Source organism: Vicugna pacos, chromosome 5 (assembly GCF_048564905.1).
Source record: "Vicugna pacos chromosome 5, VicPac4, whole genome shotgun sequence".
Taxonomy (NCBI): domain Eukaryota; kingdom Metazoa; phylum Chordata; class Mammalia; order Artiodactyla; family Camelidae; genus Vicugna; species Vicugna pacos.
Window position 1 is genome coordinate 95767274 of NC_132991.1, and position 12875 is coordinate 95780148.

General features: G+C 65.9%; 1 protein-coding gene across 1 annotated transcript in view; it reads left to right on the forward strand.

Moving 5' to 3' along the window:
• The window catches only part of GPC1 (glypican 1), a 29676-nt gene continuing 16801 nt past the window's right edge, over positions 1 to 12875 (forward strand). The window contains exon 1 of the mRNA XM_072961982.1: positions 1 to 638. Coding sequence (XP_072818083.1) covers positions 473 to 638 — 166 coding nt within the window. The 5' untranslated portion in view covers positions 1 to 472. The remainder of the gene's footprint in view (positions 639 to 12875) is intronic.

Here is a 12875-nt window from a genome sequence, read left to right on the forward strand (position 1 = left end):
GTGCCGCCGCCCCGGGCGCTGGGAGTGGGGGGCCCGCCCTCGGGGACCTCAGAAGCGGTCCGCGCGCTCCCGGCCACCCCGCTTCCCTCCAGCAGGCGACAGATCCGCGCGAGCTGGGCGGCCCCCCAGGCCCGGGGAACCGGAGGGGCGCCCGGTGCGCCTCGGATCGCGCCCCCGCGCCGCGCCCCGCCCCTGCGCGCCCCGCCCCGCGCGCCCCTCCCCGCCCCTCTCCCGGGCCGCCGAGGGGCCGGGCCGGGACTGCGCGCTCGCCTGCCGCGCTCTGGGCCGCCGGAGCGAGCGGCCGGACCTCGCGCCCCGCGCGCCCTGCGCCCCGCCGCCGCCGGCTTTTGTTGTCTCCGCCTCCCCTGCCGCCGGCGCCTCCGGACCGCGAGCCGAGTGCGCCGGGACCTTGGCTCTGCCCTTCGCGGGCGGGGGCTGCGCGGGCTCGGCCAGGGGTGCTGCCGGCCCCGCCATGGAGCTCCGGGCCCGAGGCTGGTGGCTGCTGTGCGCGGCCGCCGCGCTGGCCGCCTGCGCCCGCGGGGACGCTGCCACCAAGAGTCGGAGCTGCGGCGAAGTCCGCCAGATCTACGGAGCCAAGGGCTTCAGCCTGAGCGACGTGCCCCAGGCGGAGATCTCGGGTGAGTGACCTGGAGCCCCCGGGTCTCCCCTGCGCCCCCTTCCTCTCCCGCTCAGCCCTGGCCTGCCCTGCGCCTCCGCACCCCGCGCCGCCCTCCCTCCGTCCGGCTCTCCTCCACTCTGCTCCGTCGGCCCCCAGCCCCCAACACGCTCACCGACCCCTTCCCCGCGGAGCTGTCCTCGCCGGGCGGTGGAGCGGGCAGTCCCCGGCTGGGTGCGTCCTCCGGGGCAGGCAGGGCTGAGCTTCGGGGCCAGCTGTCGGGGCTCAGCTGATGGTGGCCATAGGCTAGGGACTCCCACCGACGTGCCGGCCTCTCCGGGAGGCGCCTCGGGTCGGGCCGGGGGTCCCCGGCAAAGGCAACCGAGCGGCCCCGCCAGGTAGGGAGCGAGCTGTGAGCTTGGGGAGGGGCGGGGATGAGGGTGGAGAGGCGCGACCTCTGCCACCCGGTGCTCAAAGCTTTCTCCCAAGGACTCCTACCCGGGGAACTTGTGCTGCCCGGCACTCTGGGCCGCCTCGGGCGGGGAGTCCAGCTGCAGGTGGTCGGCGCCTTGGATCCCGCCCAGGGCCGTGTCATTGCTTTGTAAGAGCATCGCCGTCCCCGGCGGCCTCAGCCCTGCAGCTGCCCGCAGCCCTGCCTGCACCTCCCTGCAGGCCTCTGAGCTTTAGGGACAGAAGTGGGGGTGGGGCGGAGCACAGCGTCCTAAGGATTTCTCAGAACCCCCCAGGCTTCCCCTCAAACTGCAAGTATGTCCAGAGCCGCCCTGGGTCTGTGCGTCTGCAGGACACCTGGGACACAGCGCACAGGAGCAGAGCAGACCAGGCTCCTGCCCTGGGGAACTCCTCCCAAACTGGGACAGAGGGTGGGGGCAGGGCCACACTCAAGTGGTGACACCGGGGACATGGAATGACCACAGCCACAGGAATTCTGAATGGGAGAGGAGTGTGAGGGGTGGGTCCCTGGCCTGGCCTTGCTGGGGAATGAGAGGGGCAGCCAGGCCCTGGACCCCTGCCCCAGGAGGGCAGAACCCTTGGAAGGCTGCCTTGAGATGTTCCGTGACAGCCCCCTGCTCTGGGTTCTGGAGAAGCCCCCGCTCAAGTCCCCCAGGGCAGGCCTTCCTGGGCCTCTCTCTGCTTTGGAGCCCTGTCATTGTCAGAGCTGCCTCCCTCCCCAGGGGACAGGTTTGCTGAGCATATTGGGGGGGGTGCTGGGGCCAGCACAAGGATCCCTGCACAGTTTGGTTCATGCTCTGGGCCCCCACCCCCACCAGCCCCCCGCACACAGATGCATTCTGCCTGGGGATCCCTGGCCTTTGGGTTAAATCCTCCTTGGATACCAGGGTCTCAGGGTGGCTGAGCTGCTGCTCCCACCCCAGCCTTGATCCTGGACAGCCCTCCTCCAAGATCCCCTCGACCCCACAGCTTTCCTCCACAATCCATTCCTGCTCAGCCGTCGTGTCCTTGGGGACCATCCTAAACTTCATGGCGTCCACAGGCCCCTGTCCCAGTTTGGCTGAGAGACAGAGTGGGAGAGTTTCAGCAGCCGCCAAGGGCTGGAGAGAGCAGGGCAGGCTGGAGAAGGTGAGGTGGGTGGCCGGGGCCCTGGGTCTTGGCCCCCAGGGGTTGGGAGTGCAGTGGGTTAGGGCCCAGGACAACAGAGGGCTTTGCTGTGAGTATGATGGGTGGTAGCAGGGTGCTGTCCATCCGCTGGAGGAGTCTGGCCGCCTAGCAGCTGTCCTGGCAGCCTGGCAGCCGAGGCTTCAGGTGCTGCCCTCCCCTGGGCCTGAACTGCCCCCTCTTCCCGCCAGTGCCTCACGGCTCCTCCATCCCAGCTCCAGGAGTTTCTGGGGAGCTGCTCTCCCCTGACCTCCTGTGGCTGCACCCCACCCCCATGAGTGCCTGGACTCAAGAGTGCCCTGCAGGGCCCAGGCACCGCGGAGGGTGCCAGCGCCACGTGGGGTGAAGGAAGCAGGGTGACCTCCCAAGGCAGTAGCCAGTCCTGTCCCCTCCTTCTCAGAGCAACTTGGCCTCGCCTCTGAGGACCGGGCGCCCTCTGGTGGCCCTGCGGCGACACACCGCTCTCGGGGGGGCCCTGCCTTCCGACCCTGTCAGCCAGACTTCTTTGGGGTGGGGGCCCCTGGGAGTGGATGTCTGTGGAGTCTGGCCTGGCCCAGCTGGACCTGGCCAGGGTGAGTGGAGACAGTGCCTCATAGTGGTTGGAAAGGACAGAGGGCGGCCCTGGGTCTTTGGGTGGCCTTTCCAGCCTCTGCTTGCCCAGGGAGCAGAAGTGGTGTGGGCTCAGAAAGACGGGTCATCAGAGCACGTGGGGCTCCCGTCCGTGACTTTGACTTTGTAGTTTTTGGATGGTCAGTCCCAGAAGTGGTGAGAAAGGGGGCCCGGGGAGGCTCCACCGGGAAGGTCACCAAGGCTGCACGTCTCAGGTAGCCCTCCCCCTGGCCAGAGCACTGCACAGAAAGTGGGGGCCGGAGCCTGTTCCCAGGGAGAAGCCCAGCCCCGGGCTGCATCTCACACATGCACACGCAGACGCGCGCGCACACACATGGAAGTGCATACACACATGCACACGCGCACACATATGCACACACGGAAGTGCATACGCACATGCACATGCACACACACACATGGACACACGGAAGTGCATACACACATGCACACGCGCACACACATGCACACACGGAAGTGCATATACACATGCACACACGCACACACGTACACACACGCGCCGGTGATTTTTCTGCCTCTGCCTGTGGGGTTGCTTCTGGTCCCCAGGTGTTTCTGAGCACCTGCCCGGCCTTCTGACACTTGGCACTATTTTCCGTGACTCTGACCCTTTGCTGGGATCTTTGGGGCGGAGACCACCTCCGTCTGTACCATCCTCTGTTGTAGCCACAGAACCTGGCCCAGTTCCTGCCACAAAGTAGGTTTTTGGTCAACACTTGCTGGCGACCCGCATGTGTCCTGCTTTATGCCAGGCTGGAGTGGGAGGGGGGATGGACGGCCTGGGCAGAGGAGGAGGGGCCTGGGCGCCTGGCATCGGGGCACGGAAGTCAGAAAGGGTGCAGAGCTGTCAGCACAGCAAGAACTGGCCGGCGGCTCCTCCGCGCCGACACCAGCTGGCGTGGAGTCCTCTCCAAGGGCCACCACTCAGGCCTGTCAGCAGAAGTCGTTGCTTCCCTGTGCCATCCTGCCCAAGGCTGGGAGGGCCCCCTGTGGTCCTCAGACACAGACAGCTGGGGCCCGGGGTCCAGGTACCCTGTCCTATCGGGAGGCAGGAGCCCCAAGCGCCTGGCCTGTCCCGAGGTTTCATCATCCCCGACACGAGAGCAGGGCCGGGGGTCGGGGGAGAGGCACGGGGAGCGGGTGGGCCCCGGGGAGCCAGGAGCCAGCAGGGCCGCCGGCATGATGCAGCGGCCTGGGCCCCTTGCTGGAGCCTTGGTGCGGGACACATTGTGCTCCTCCGTGGGGCGGGGCGCCCTCCGTGGGCCTGGGCTCAAATGCCAGCCCTGCCGCGCCACCTCCCCTGCCCCCGCCCCTCTGGGCCTTGCGCCTCACCCGTGGCCATGGGAGCAGTCATGAGCACTCCGAAGGCTGCAGGAGGGGAAGGTGGCCACGCTGGGTGCTGCAAGGGCTGCCTCGGGACATGTCCTCCCCATTGCGCCACAGCTCTGGAGGCCCCTTCAGGGAATGGGGTCTGATACGTGGGGACCCTCATTGTGACCCAGGTTCCGTGCCAGTCACTTCCCTTGACTGTCTAGTTGATGCAGTAGATGAGGAAGCTTTCTCCCCCCCTTAAAGGAGGCACTGGGGATTGAACCCAGGACCTCGTGCACGCCCAGTATGTGCTCTATCACTGAGCTCTACCCCCCACCCAAGGAGGATCTTTATGGACCTAATTTACAGATGATTAAACCGAGGCCCGGAGAAGCTGCACAACTTTCGTCAGGGCACTCAGCCCAGCTCTGTGGAGCGCTGAGGTCTAGAGTCCAGTTGATTGTCCGGCCTGTGGCATTAATGGCTGAACTGTCCCAGGCTCCATGTTTTCTGGAAGCCTCGTGCCATCTCAGCCTCGAGGCCTGAAATGGGACCTCCAGGCCCAGGCCCCGATGGGCCACCAACTGCCTTCCCCTGTCAGCTCTCCTGGTCCCGGGACCCATTTCTTCAGAGCCCTCCTCCGCTGCCTCTCTGCCCTACCCTGGTAGCACTGCCCGTGAGTCGGCCTCCCATGGAGCTGGGCCTCCCCCACGGCCTGGTCCCGGGTGCCTGTCTGGTGAAGGCAGCCACCCCTGCCCTGCTCAGGAGGGCAGTCCCCAGGCACCAGGGGTACGAGTCAGGTGACCCCAGGGTGCACACAAAGGATGGATGGCCCAGCTGTATGCTGCTGGCTGGCCCAAGGAGCAGCCCTTGGTGTGTCCCAGGCCATGCTGATTCATGGCCCCCAGGAGTCATGGACAGGTGCCCTGTCCAGGGACAGGCAAGCCCAGGAGACAAGACAGGTTGGTCTGTTGGGGAACTGGCTCCGCGCTGGCCCAGATTAGGAAAAGTGTGAGCCCGTGGTCAACAGCCTGCAGGGCCACAGAGGCCGCCCAGGAGAGGCACTGGGGGCACACCGGCTGGGTGGCAGGCAGGCTGCAGGGCCCAGAGGAGTGCGCAGAGCATGTGGGAGCTAGGCCGCCCACATGCACAGGTGCAGGTGTCAGCCCGGCTGGTCCTGGGCAGGGAGACAGGCCAGGTGAGGGGCTTGCCCGAGGCCACGCCTGAATCAGGTCGGGCCCAGGCCCAGGCCTGGACTTGCTCTTGGGGTGAGAGGTTGGACACTTCCCCTGTAAGCCAGACCCCCCTCCCCGGAGGCCTGGCTTGGTTCAGGGTGATTTCATACCAAGACTCAGGACCTGTGTCGGGGACCAGAGGGCCCGTGGCCTGAGCCCAGGCCCTGCCTGTCTTAACAGCTTGTGGCCTGGCGCCAGCACCAGCCGTTAGCACAGCCCCCTGGGGCCAGGTCACTGCCCGCATTCGGGAGAGGACAGGCCGGGCAGGGTGGGGGCTGCAGCCCGCGGCCTCCCACCCTGTGCCGCTGCCTTCTTGCCGCCCGCGTCTAGGAGCAGGCCTGGGCAGCTGCTCTGAGCTGCCTGAAGTCTGGGCGGGGACGGCCCAGCGGGACGGGGTCGGGTGGGGGGCTGCGGTCCTCCCCAGCCCCAGGCTCTGGTCCGCCTCTGCAACTGGAGTTGGGGGCTGGCCTGGCCTCTAGCTTCCTGGGCTGTTCTTGGTCCAGCCGTGGGTGCCGGGAAGCTCTGGGTGTGAGCGGTGCAGACCTGCCCTCCCAGGCGCAATCCTGGGACCCTGAGCAGGTCTAGGAGCCCCAAGGTGGGGCCAGGCCAGCCGCGTCCCATCCCCTCATCTGCCTGTGGCCTCAGCGTCGTCTCCCACCAGCTCCTGGCTGGCTCATCTCCTCGGCCAGGTGGGTCCTCCCCGTGCCCACCCGCAGCACACGCCGGGGCCGTCCTTCCTCGGGGACTCGACCCCTTGGCTCGCCTTCCCAGGCATCCCGCACACTCCCACACCGCGGCTGTCCCGTTTCCCGGGCGCTCCCCGAGTCCGGGCAGGCCCCAGCGGCAAGTGCTCCGGCGCTGCCCAGCCGCCAGGCCTGGGCTGGGAGCCGGGCGCCAGGCGTGTGTCAGCTCCCCAGGGCGGCAGCCCCGACGCCGCAGACCGGGCGGCCTGCGGGACAGGGGTTTCTCGTCTCGGAGCTCCGAGGCTGGAAGTCGGAGAGCAAGGTGCTGGCCTGGCTGGCTCCTCCGGAGGCCGCGAGGGAGAAGCCAGCGCCCCAGGCCTCGCCCGCTCGGGGGGGTAGCCAGCGGTCCCCGGCGCGCCGTCTCTGGCTTCGGCTGTACGCGGCGGCCCCTCTCTGCTTGCTGGCCTCCAGACTCCACCTGTGGAGATAAGGACTCCCGCCACGTGTGGGGCCCACACCCGGTCACGTCCGCAAAGCCCCGCATTCAAACGAGGTCACCTCCTGGGGTCCGGGACTCTGACGTGAGAACGGGGCGACCAGGTTCAGCCTGTAGTGGGGGTGGCCCCCCACCTGCCCCTCCCTCTAGTGCGCGTCTCTTCCAGGGGGCGGCGGTCCTGGGCTCTGCGTGTTCCGTGAAGGTGGCTCCTCAGGACAGGGCCTCAGCTCAGCCACGCGCCGGGGCCTTGGTGATGATGGAGTGAGGGTGTCAGACACCCCCGGCCTGCTCCTCACCCCCAGCCAGCCCGCAAGTTTCGAAGGAAACAGTCCTGATCTCGGCAGGCTTAGGAGACCTTAGGTCGGGGCCCCTGCATTGCCTGTGGGCGTGTGGTCCCCATCGCCTCAGCCAGGCCCCTGCCCGCCATGGGCCGTAACTTCTCCATCCAAGTCAGGGAAGGGCCACGGGCCACACGTTCTGATGTTCAGAGTCTATTAACTCCTGTCCCACCAGCACATCTCCCTTGTAGCACATCCATCTCAGAACCGGGTGGGCAGTGAGGGGGCTGGCCTGAAAACCCTCGTGGTGCTCCGGGGGGCATCTGGATGGGAGAGTCCTGACTTGGTGGCACCAGTGTGCCTTGGACGGTCTCAGGGTCCCCACCTGCAAGCGGGAGGACCCCTGAGCAGGGGACACAGGGTGCGGGGCAGGCTGTGGGGAGGCGGAGGGAGACAGGCGGCTGGCTCCTGGCTCTAGGGCCCAGCTGAGGACCCTAGCTGCTCATTTGTGCTAAATGCTCCCTGGGTTCTGGAGGGTTGGCTGGATGACAGGGCAGCCCCTGGGGGCTCCATCAATCCTGCTCCCTTACGGTCCACCCGGACCTCAGCCCCCCAGCAGCCAGGTCCCTTTCCACTGCCCCTGCTGCGTCTGGGAGAAGGAGCACTGGCTCAGGCTCCAGCAGGGGGACCCTTGGCAGTTTGCAGACCACCCCGAGGCTGGGGCTTCAGGCAGGGAAGAGACAGAAAACTGAGCCATGGGGAGACTGGTGCTAGGTGAGGACCAGCCAACACGCCTCAGGGCAGGCCACCCATCAGCCAGGGACGTCTGGCATGGCTGAGCCCCAGGGCCCTGCAGATGGAGAGGGTGGACAGGGTGGCCGCAGCCAGGCCTGGGGCCAAGGGGAAGCCCTGCAGGAGCCCTGGCTCTGAGCCCCTGCCTTCCTCACCTCTCCTTCCCACCTGCTGAAGTGCCCAAGAGCCAGCCAAGGCCGCAGCCCAAGGCCCTGCCTCCTTCAGCCACGCCCTGGCCCCTGCCAGCGCATTGCCTGGCTGTCCCTCCCAGACCCCCAGCGTGGGCTGGACGGGGTGCCTGGCCGAGCACCATCTGGTCCAACCATTTAGTGTGCAGATGGGGAAGCTGGGTCCCAGAAAGTGGTCCCCAGTGCTCAGAGCCCTGTCCCTCAAGTGACTTCTCGTCCGTGGCCAAGCTATCCTGGCCCAGGTTTGCCCCAGGTGTCTCGTGTGCACACCGACTAGTGGTGCCAGCCATGGGGAGGGGTGCCCGGGAGAGGAGCAGGTCGGGGCTGGGCTGTGTGAGCCTGCCCCCTTGGGGCACTGGGCGGGGGCGGGGAGGGGGCGTCCCTGTGGCCCTGTCCACAGGCACTGGGCGTGTGTTCCAAACTGCAGGGGTGAGATTGGCCAGAGGACAGAGCTGAGGTCAAGGCTACAAAGCACAGATGCAAGGAAAGACGGGCCCTGGCAGGCTGCAGAGGGCGGAGGGGCGCCAAGGCTGGGCCCCGCAGAAGAGCCTCAAGAGGGGGTGAGGGGCCAGGCAGAGGAGCAGACCTGGGACCCTGCAGGCCTGGGCGAGGCCCGAGTGAGGATCAGAAGATCAGGCTCAGCTTAACTCTAGCCTAGGCTCAGCCAGCTCACCATCCCCAGGACGGCCTCCTGAGATCAGAGGCCCTGACGATGGGCGCTGAGTGCCGCAGCCCCGTTGCCCTGGCTATGTGGAAGGGACGAGGAAGGGCTGGCCAGGCAGGGGGCCAGGACCCTCACCCTCCCATCCGTCTGTCCGCTGTGTGTTCACCCTTTGCTGGTTTCTGGGACACAAAGATGAAAAGCCCTGGGTCCCACCCCGGAAGTCTGGGGTCTCCTGAGAGGCGCAGTTGGGGCGGCCAGGCCCTCCCGAACCCCGTGGTCCAGAGCCCGGCAGGCACTGGCTACATCCTGATCCTCGCCTGTGCCTTAGCTGTTGGCTCTGGGACGGTGGATTTGGCTGCAGTCCTGCCAGCACCCCAAGGGATAGGCCAGCACATCTCCCTCCCAGACGAGCAGCCAGGCCCTGGACAGGTGCAGCTGGCAGTGACGCCTTGTGCCTCCCTGGTGGGGACACTTCCTGAGCTCACTGTCAGCACTGGACACTATGGAGGTCTGTGGTCTGTGCACACCTTCAGACAGCATCCCCAACACTGAGGATCACTGTCTGAACCTGAGGGTGGCCTCAGGCGCATCCTTGTCACCTCGGGCCACCTGTGGCCATTTGGTCCCCTGTGGTGAACCACCTGTGACGTCCAAGTGCATCCTCAAGCGTCTGGGGCCCTAAGTGCCCATCCCCAGCTCTGGGGCCACAGTACGCACACCCCACCCACCTGTGACCGTCTGCAGGCCCTGGGGAGACACGATGCCACCTGCCACAGAGTTGGCTCAGGCATTCACTCCCGCCTCCCGTTGCCATGGACCTTGGGACATGCTGGACCCACACAGGTATTTTAAAGGGATGAGGCTGTTAAAAAACTTTAGCCCCACCATCCCCGATCCTTTCCCCCAGTGTGGTGGGCTCCAGGCGCCTTGGCATCCTCCCTTCGGGTGACCTAACACCCAAGGACTGCTGCCTCCCTGTCACTGTTCATTTGGGGGCTGAGGGACCTTGTGGGGTGGCTGCAGGTCAGATACACACAGCTAACACCCCCCAGAGGCAGTTCCCCAGGCCCATTTTTGGTTGTCAGAGTGTTAAGGGGAGGGGTCAGGGAGGCCAGGGGCCCTGAAGTGCCGGACAGTCCTGACCAGGTAGGAGGCAGCTTCCAGAAATGCCGCCCCTCGAGAAGCACTTGAACCGAAGCTCTAGGCAGGACTGAACCTGCCCGAAGGAGCGGAGAGGAGGGGGCGGGGCCAGGGCAGCCTTGCGGGTGGGTGGTGGATCCGGCTCTAGAAGGATGGGCAGACCGTGGTGGACAGACGTGGGTGTGAAGACAGGCCATTCAAGGCTGGGGCCCTTGACCGGGGCGCACAGGAGAGGTCCAGGTTTAGACATCAGAGAGTTCATGAACTTGGCTAAGGGAGAAATTACATCTCCTTTTTTTGCTAACTTTTAACCAAAATTCAGTGTTTCTTGTTACTATGAACAAGGCAATGATCGTGTTCTAGAGTCTGGAACGGTAGAAGTTGCTGATTCGTTTCATGTCCCTTTACATGTGTAGCAAATACCTCGAAGTTCCGCCGCCACTCGCCACAGCCGTGAGGCTCTGGCGAGCGTCGGACCCGCTGCCGGGCCTGCAGAGGTGCGCAGAGGGGCTCACGGCAGCGGCTCGCGCCTGGTGTGGGGTGTTCCCGCGGCCGCTGGCTGCCTTGGGCGTCCTCTGTGTCTTTTTTTTACTTCATAAACGTTACTGCGAGAAGGGGTCTGCAGGCTTCAGCCAGCGGCTGGGGGGGCCCAGGGCACAGAGGAAAGAAGGCCTTTGGGCGCGAGCTGGGCTCCTGAGCCACGTGGGAGGGCTGGTGGAACCCAGTGTCTGCACCGGGGGAGCCTGCAGGCCAGGAGCTGGCAGCACTGGCGTGGAGCAGCGCCCTGTCCAGCTGCCCGCAGGTTGGGGTGATGGGGACACGGGGACCAGGCTCTCTGAGGCACTCGGTCATGGTCCTCGAGCTCCCACTGTGTGTCGGTCACTGTCCTTGGTGCTGAGATGCAGCCACAGTGCGGTCTGTGCCGGGGCCTCACAGGCATCACGTCTCACGTGAGCCGCGGCTTCACTGGCCTCCATGACCACTTTGTGTAAATTGCAAGTAAAGAAAAATAACGTATGGGTTTAGACGTGTGCATACGATGTGCAACCATATGCCCCACCTAACTGTAGAGCAAAGACCCCTCCCAGCCCGGGGTGACCTGGGTCCCAAACGCCACTCAGCCACTCTCGCGCTGAGCCGAGGCCTCCTCGCTCCATCCTCACCGGGGGTCGAGATGCCTGCTTGGCCGGAGCTCCCCTCCTGGCCCGAGGTTCTGCGCTGCCCCTGCAGGACTCCTGCCTTGGGTAGACCCCCACCCTAAGTGATCCCCAACCCCAGGAGCCCAGCCCCCAGCTCCTTTGCTATCTGAAGCCAAGGGTCCTGGAGCACTTCGCGCATACAGTCAAGGAAGGGAGACCAGGAGGCTGGGCGCCCACAGGGCGAGGCTGGGAGTGCCACTCTGAGGAGGCAGGGAGGGAGGGCACTGACCACCGGGCTCCGAGGGAGGCGACCTGCTAGGCTATGGGGCAAGGCCACTCCCCTAGCCCAGGGCCAGCGTCCTTTGAATCCAGTGGCCATTCCCAGTGGCAGATGTCTTAAGAAGGAGGTGGGGCCCTAGAGGAAGCCAAAACCTGGTCTCCCAGGCCCGCCTCCTGCCAGGGTTTGAGTCCGGCTCCACGGTCACTCACTGTGTGACCTTGGGCCACTTACTGGACCTCTCCGCCCCTCAGAGTCCTTTTCTGTGAATGGGGATGGGAGCAACGCCTGCCACATGGAGTGGTTGTGCACGTGGGTTCTCGTGTGGAGCGCTCAGCATGGGGCGGCCAGAGTTCACGCTTTGTGGGGCGAGCACCAGTTCAGGGGAGGCCTGTTGGAGAGACAGGCCCGTCCTTTCTCCAAGCCTCTCTTCCAGAAACAGCTGTGGGGGAGGGCGCCCCCTGTGGGGAGAGAGGCCAGCCTGCGACGGGCAGGTCCAGGAGCCACGCTGGGGGTCAGAGGGGCCCACGTTGGAGGAGAGGGGCTCCTTCATGACTACCCCCGCTTCCTGGGTGTCGGTGCCACGTGGTGCCCGGTGCCTGCGTGGCTGGCCCTGGTCCTGGGAGGCTGGGAATTCCGAGAAGAGTCAGCTGCAGGTCCCATCTGGAAGGGCAGCTCACGATGGAGGAGCGCTGCCCCCCAGCACGGAGCCATGCGGCCAGCCCTGGAGGGTGGCAGCCATTTTTCAGAATGGAGTCCCAGGCGGAGGCCCAGATGGCACTGCAGGCTCTGTAAAGAGGTCGGAGGAGGGCGGGAGACAGTGCCAGCAAAGACCATGCCAGCAGGACCCCACATGTGGTCAGCCCATGGCCCAGCCTGGGGGCTGGCTGTCTGCATCAGAAGGGGCCTCTCCTTGCCCAGGTCATATGGCCCCACTCTGGGGCCTCTCCTTGCCCAGGTCCCTGTCCCTCTGGCCCCACTCTGGGGATGGGGCCGTCTGCTCCAGGAATCTGACTGCCCCGGGCGGGACCACCCCACGTCCGTGCCCTGTGTCTGCAGGACATGGCTGGACAGGGTGGGGGCCCAGCCACTGGGTGCCTGGGGAAGCGGAATTCTGTGCCGCTTCAGAGACCTGGCCCTGCTCTGACAGTCTTCTGCTTGACCATCCTGAGAATCTGGCTGGGGAAGTCGAGAAACAGGATGGTTCCCGCATTCCGGCCTGCTCCCAAGAGGTCAGGGTCCGCCTCTGGGGAGCTGGGCAAATGCCGAGGTCACCTGGCTGGCCCCAGGGTGGGGGCCCTCTGTGCTCAGCAGGACCGGGGGGGCCCTTTCTGGTGGGCCTGTGCACTGACAGGAGTGCGGGCTGGTGTCCCTCCCTGACGTGGGGTGGCCCCCCGGCCCTGCGGGTTCCTGCCCCGCCACCTGAGGGCATCCTAGGTCACGGCAGCTCCTGGCCACTGATGGGATGGTGCAGGCCGGCGTGGTGGCCCAGGCCTGGCTCTGGCGAGGCCCACTCTGCTCTCATCTTCCAGGAGGCTTCACCTCCATACCTGGGGCCTCTGGGCTCCAGGTGGGCCCTGGGTGCTGCAGGATTTTCATTTTCTCCCCTTCAGTGAGGATAGGGAGGCACTCAGGCCAGTAGAAGGGGACCAGCATTAGGCAACAGGTCTGGGACAGTGAGTAAGTCACATAATTCTCCCAGCCTCAGTGTTCCCATCTGCAAGGTGGGGATAATTGTGGGGTGTGGAAGTCACACAGGTTCCCCGCCTGTGTGCTCCTGTTTGCTGGGATAATGAG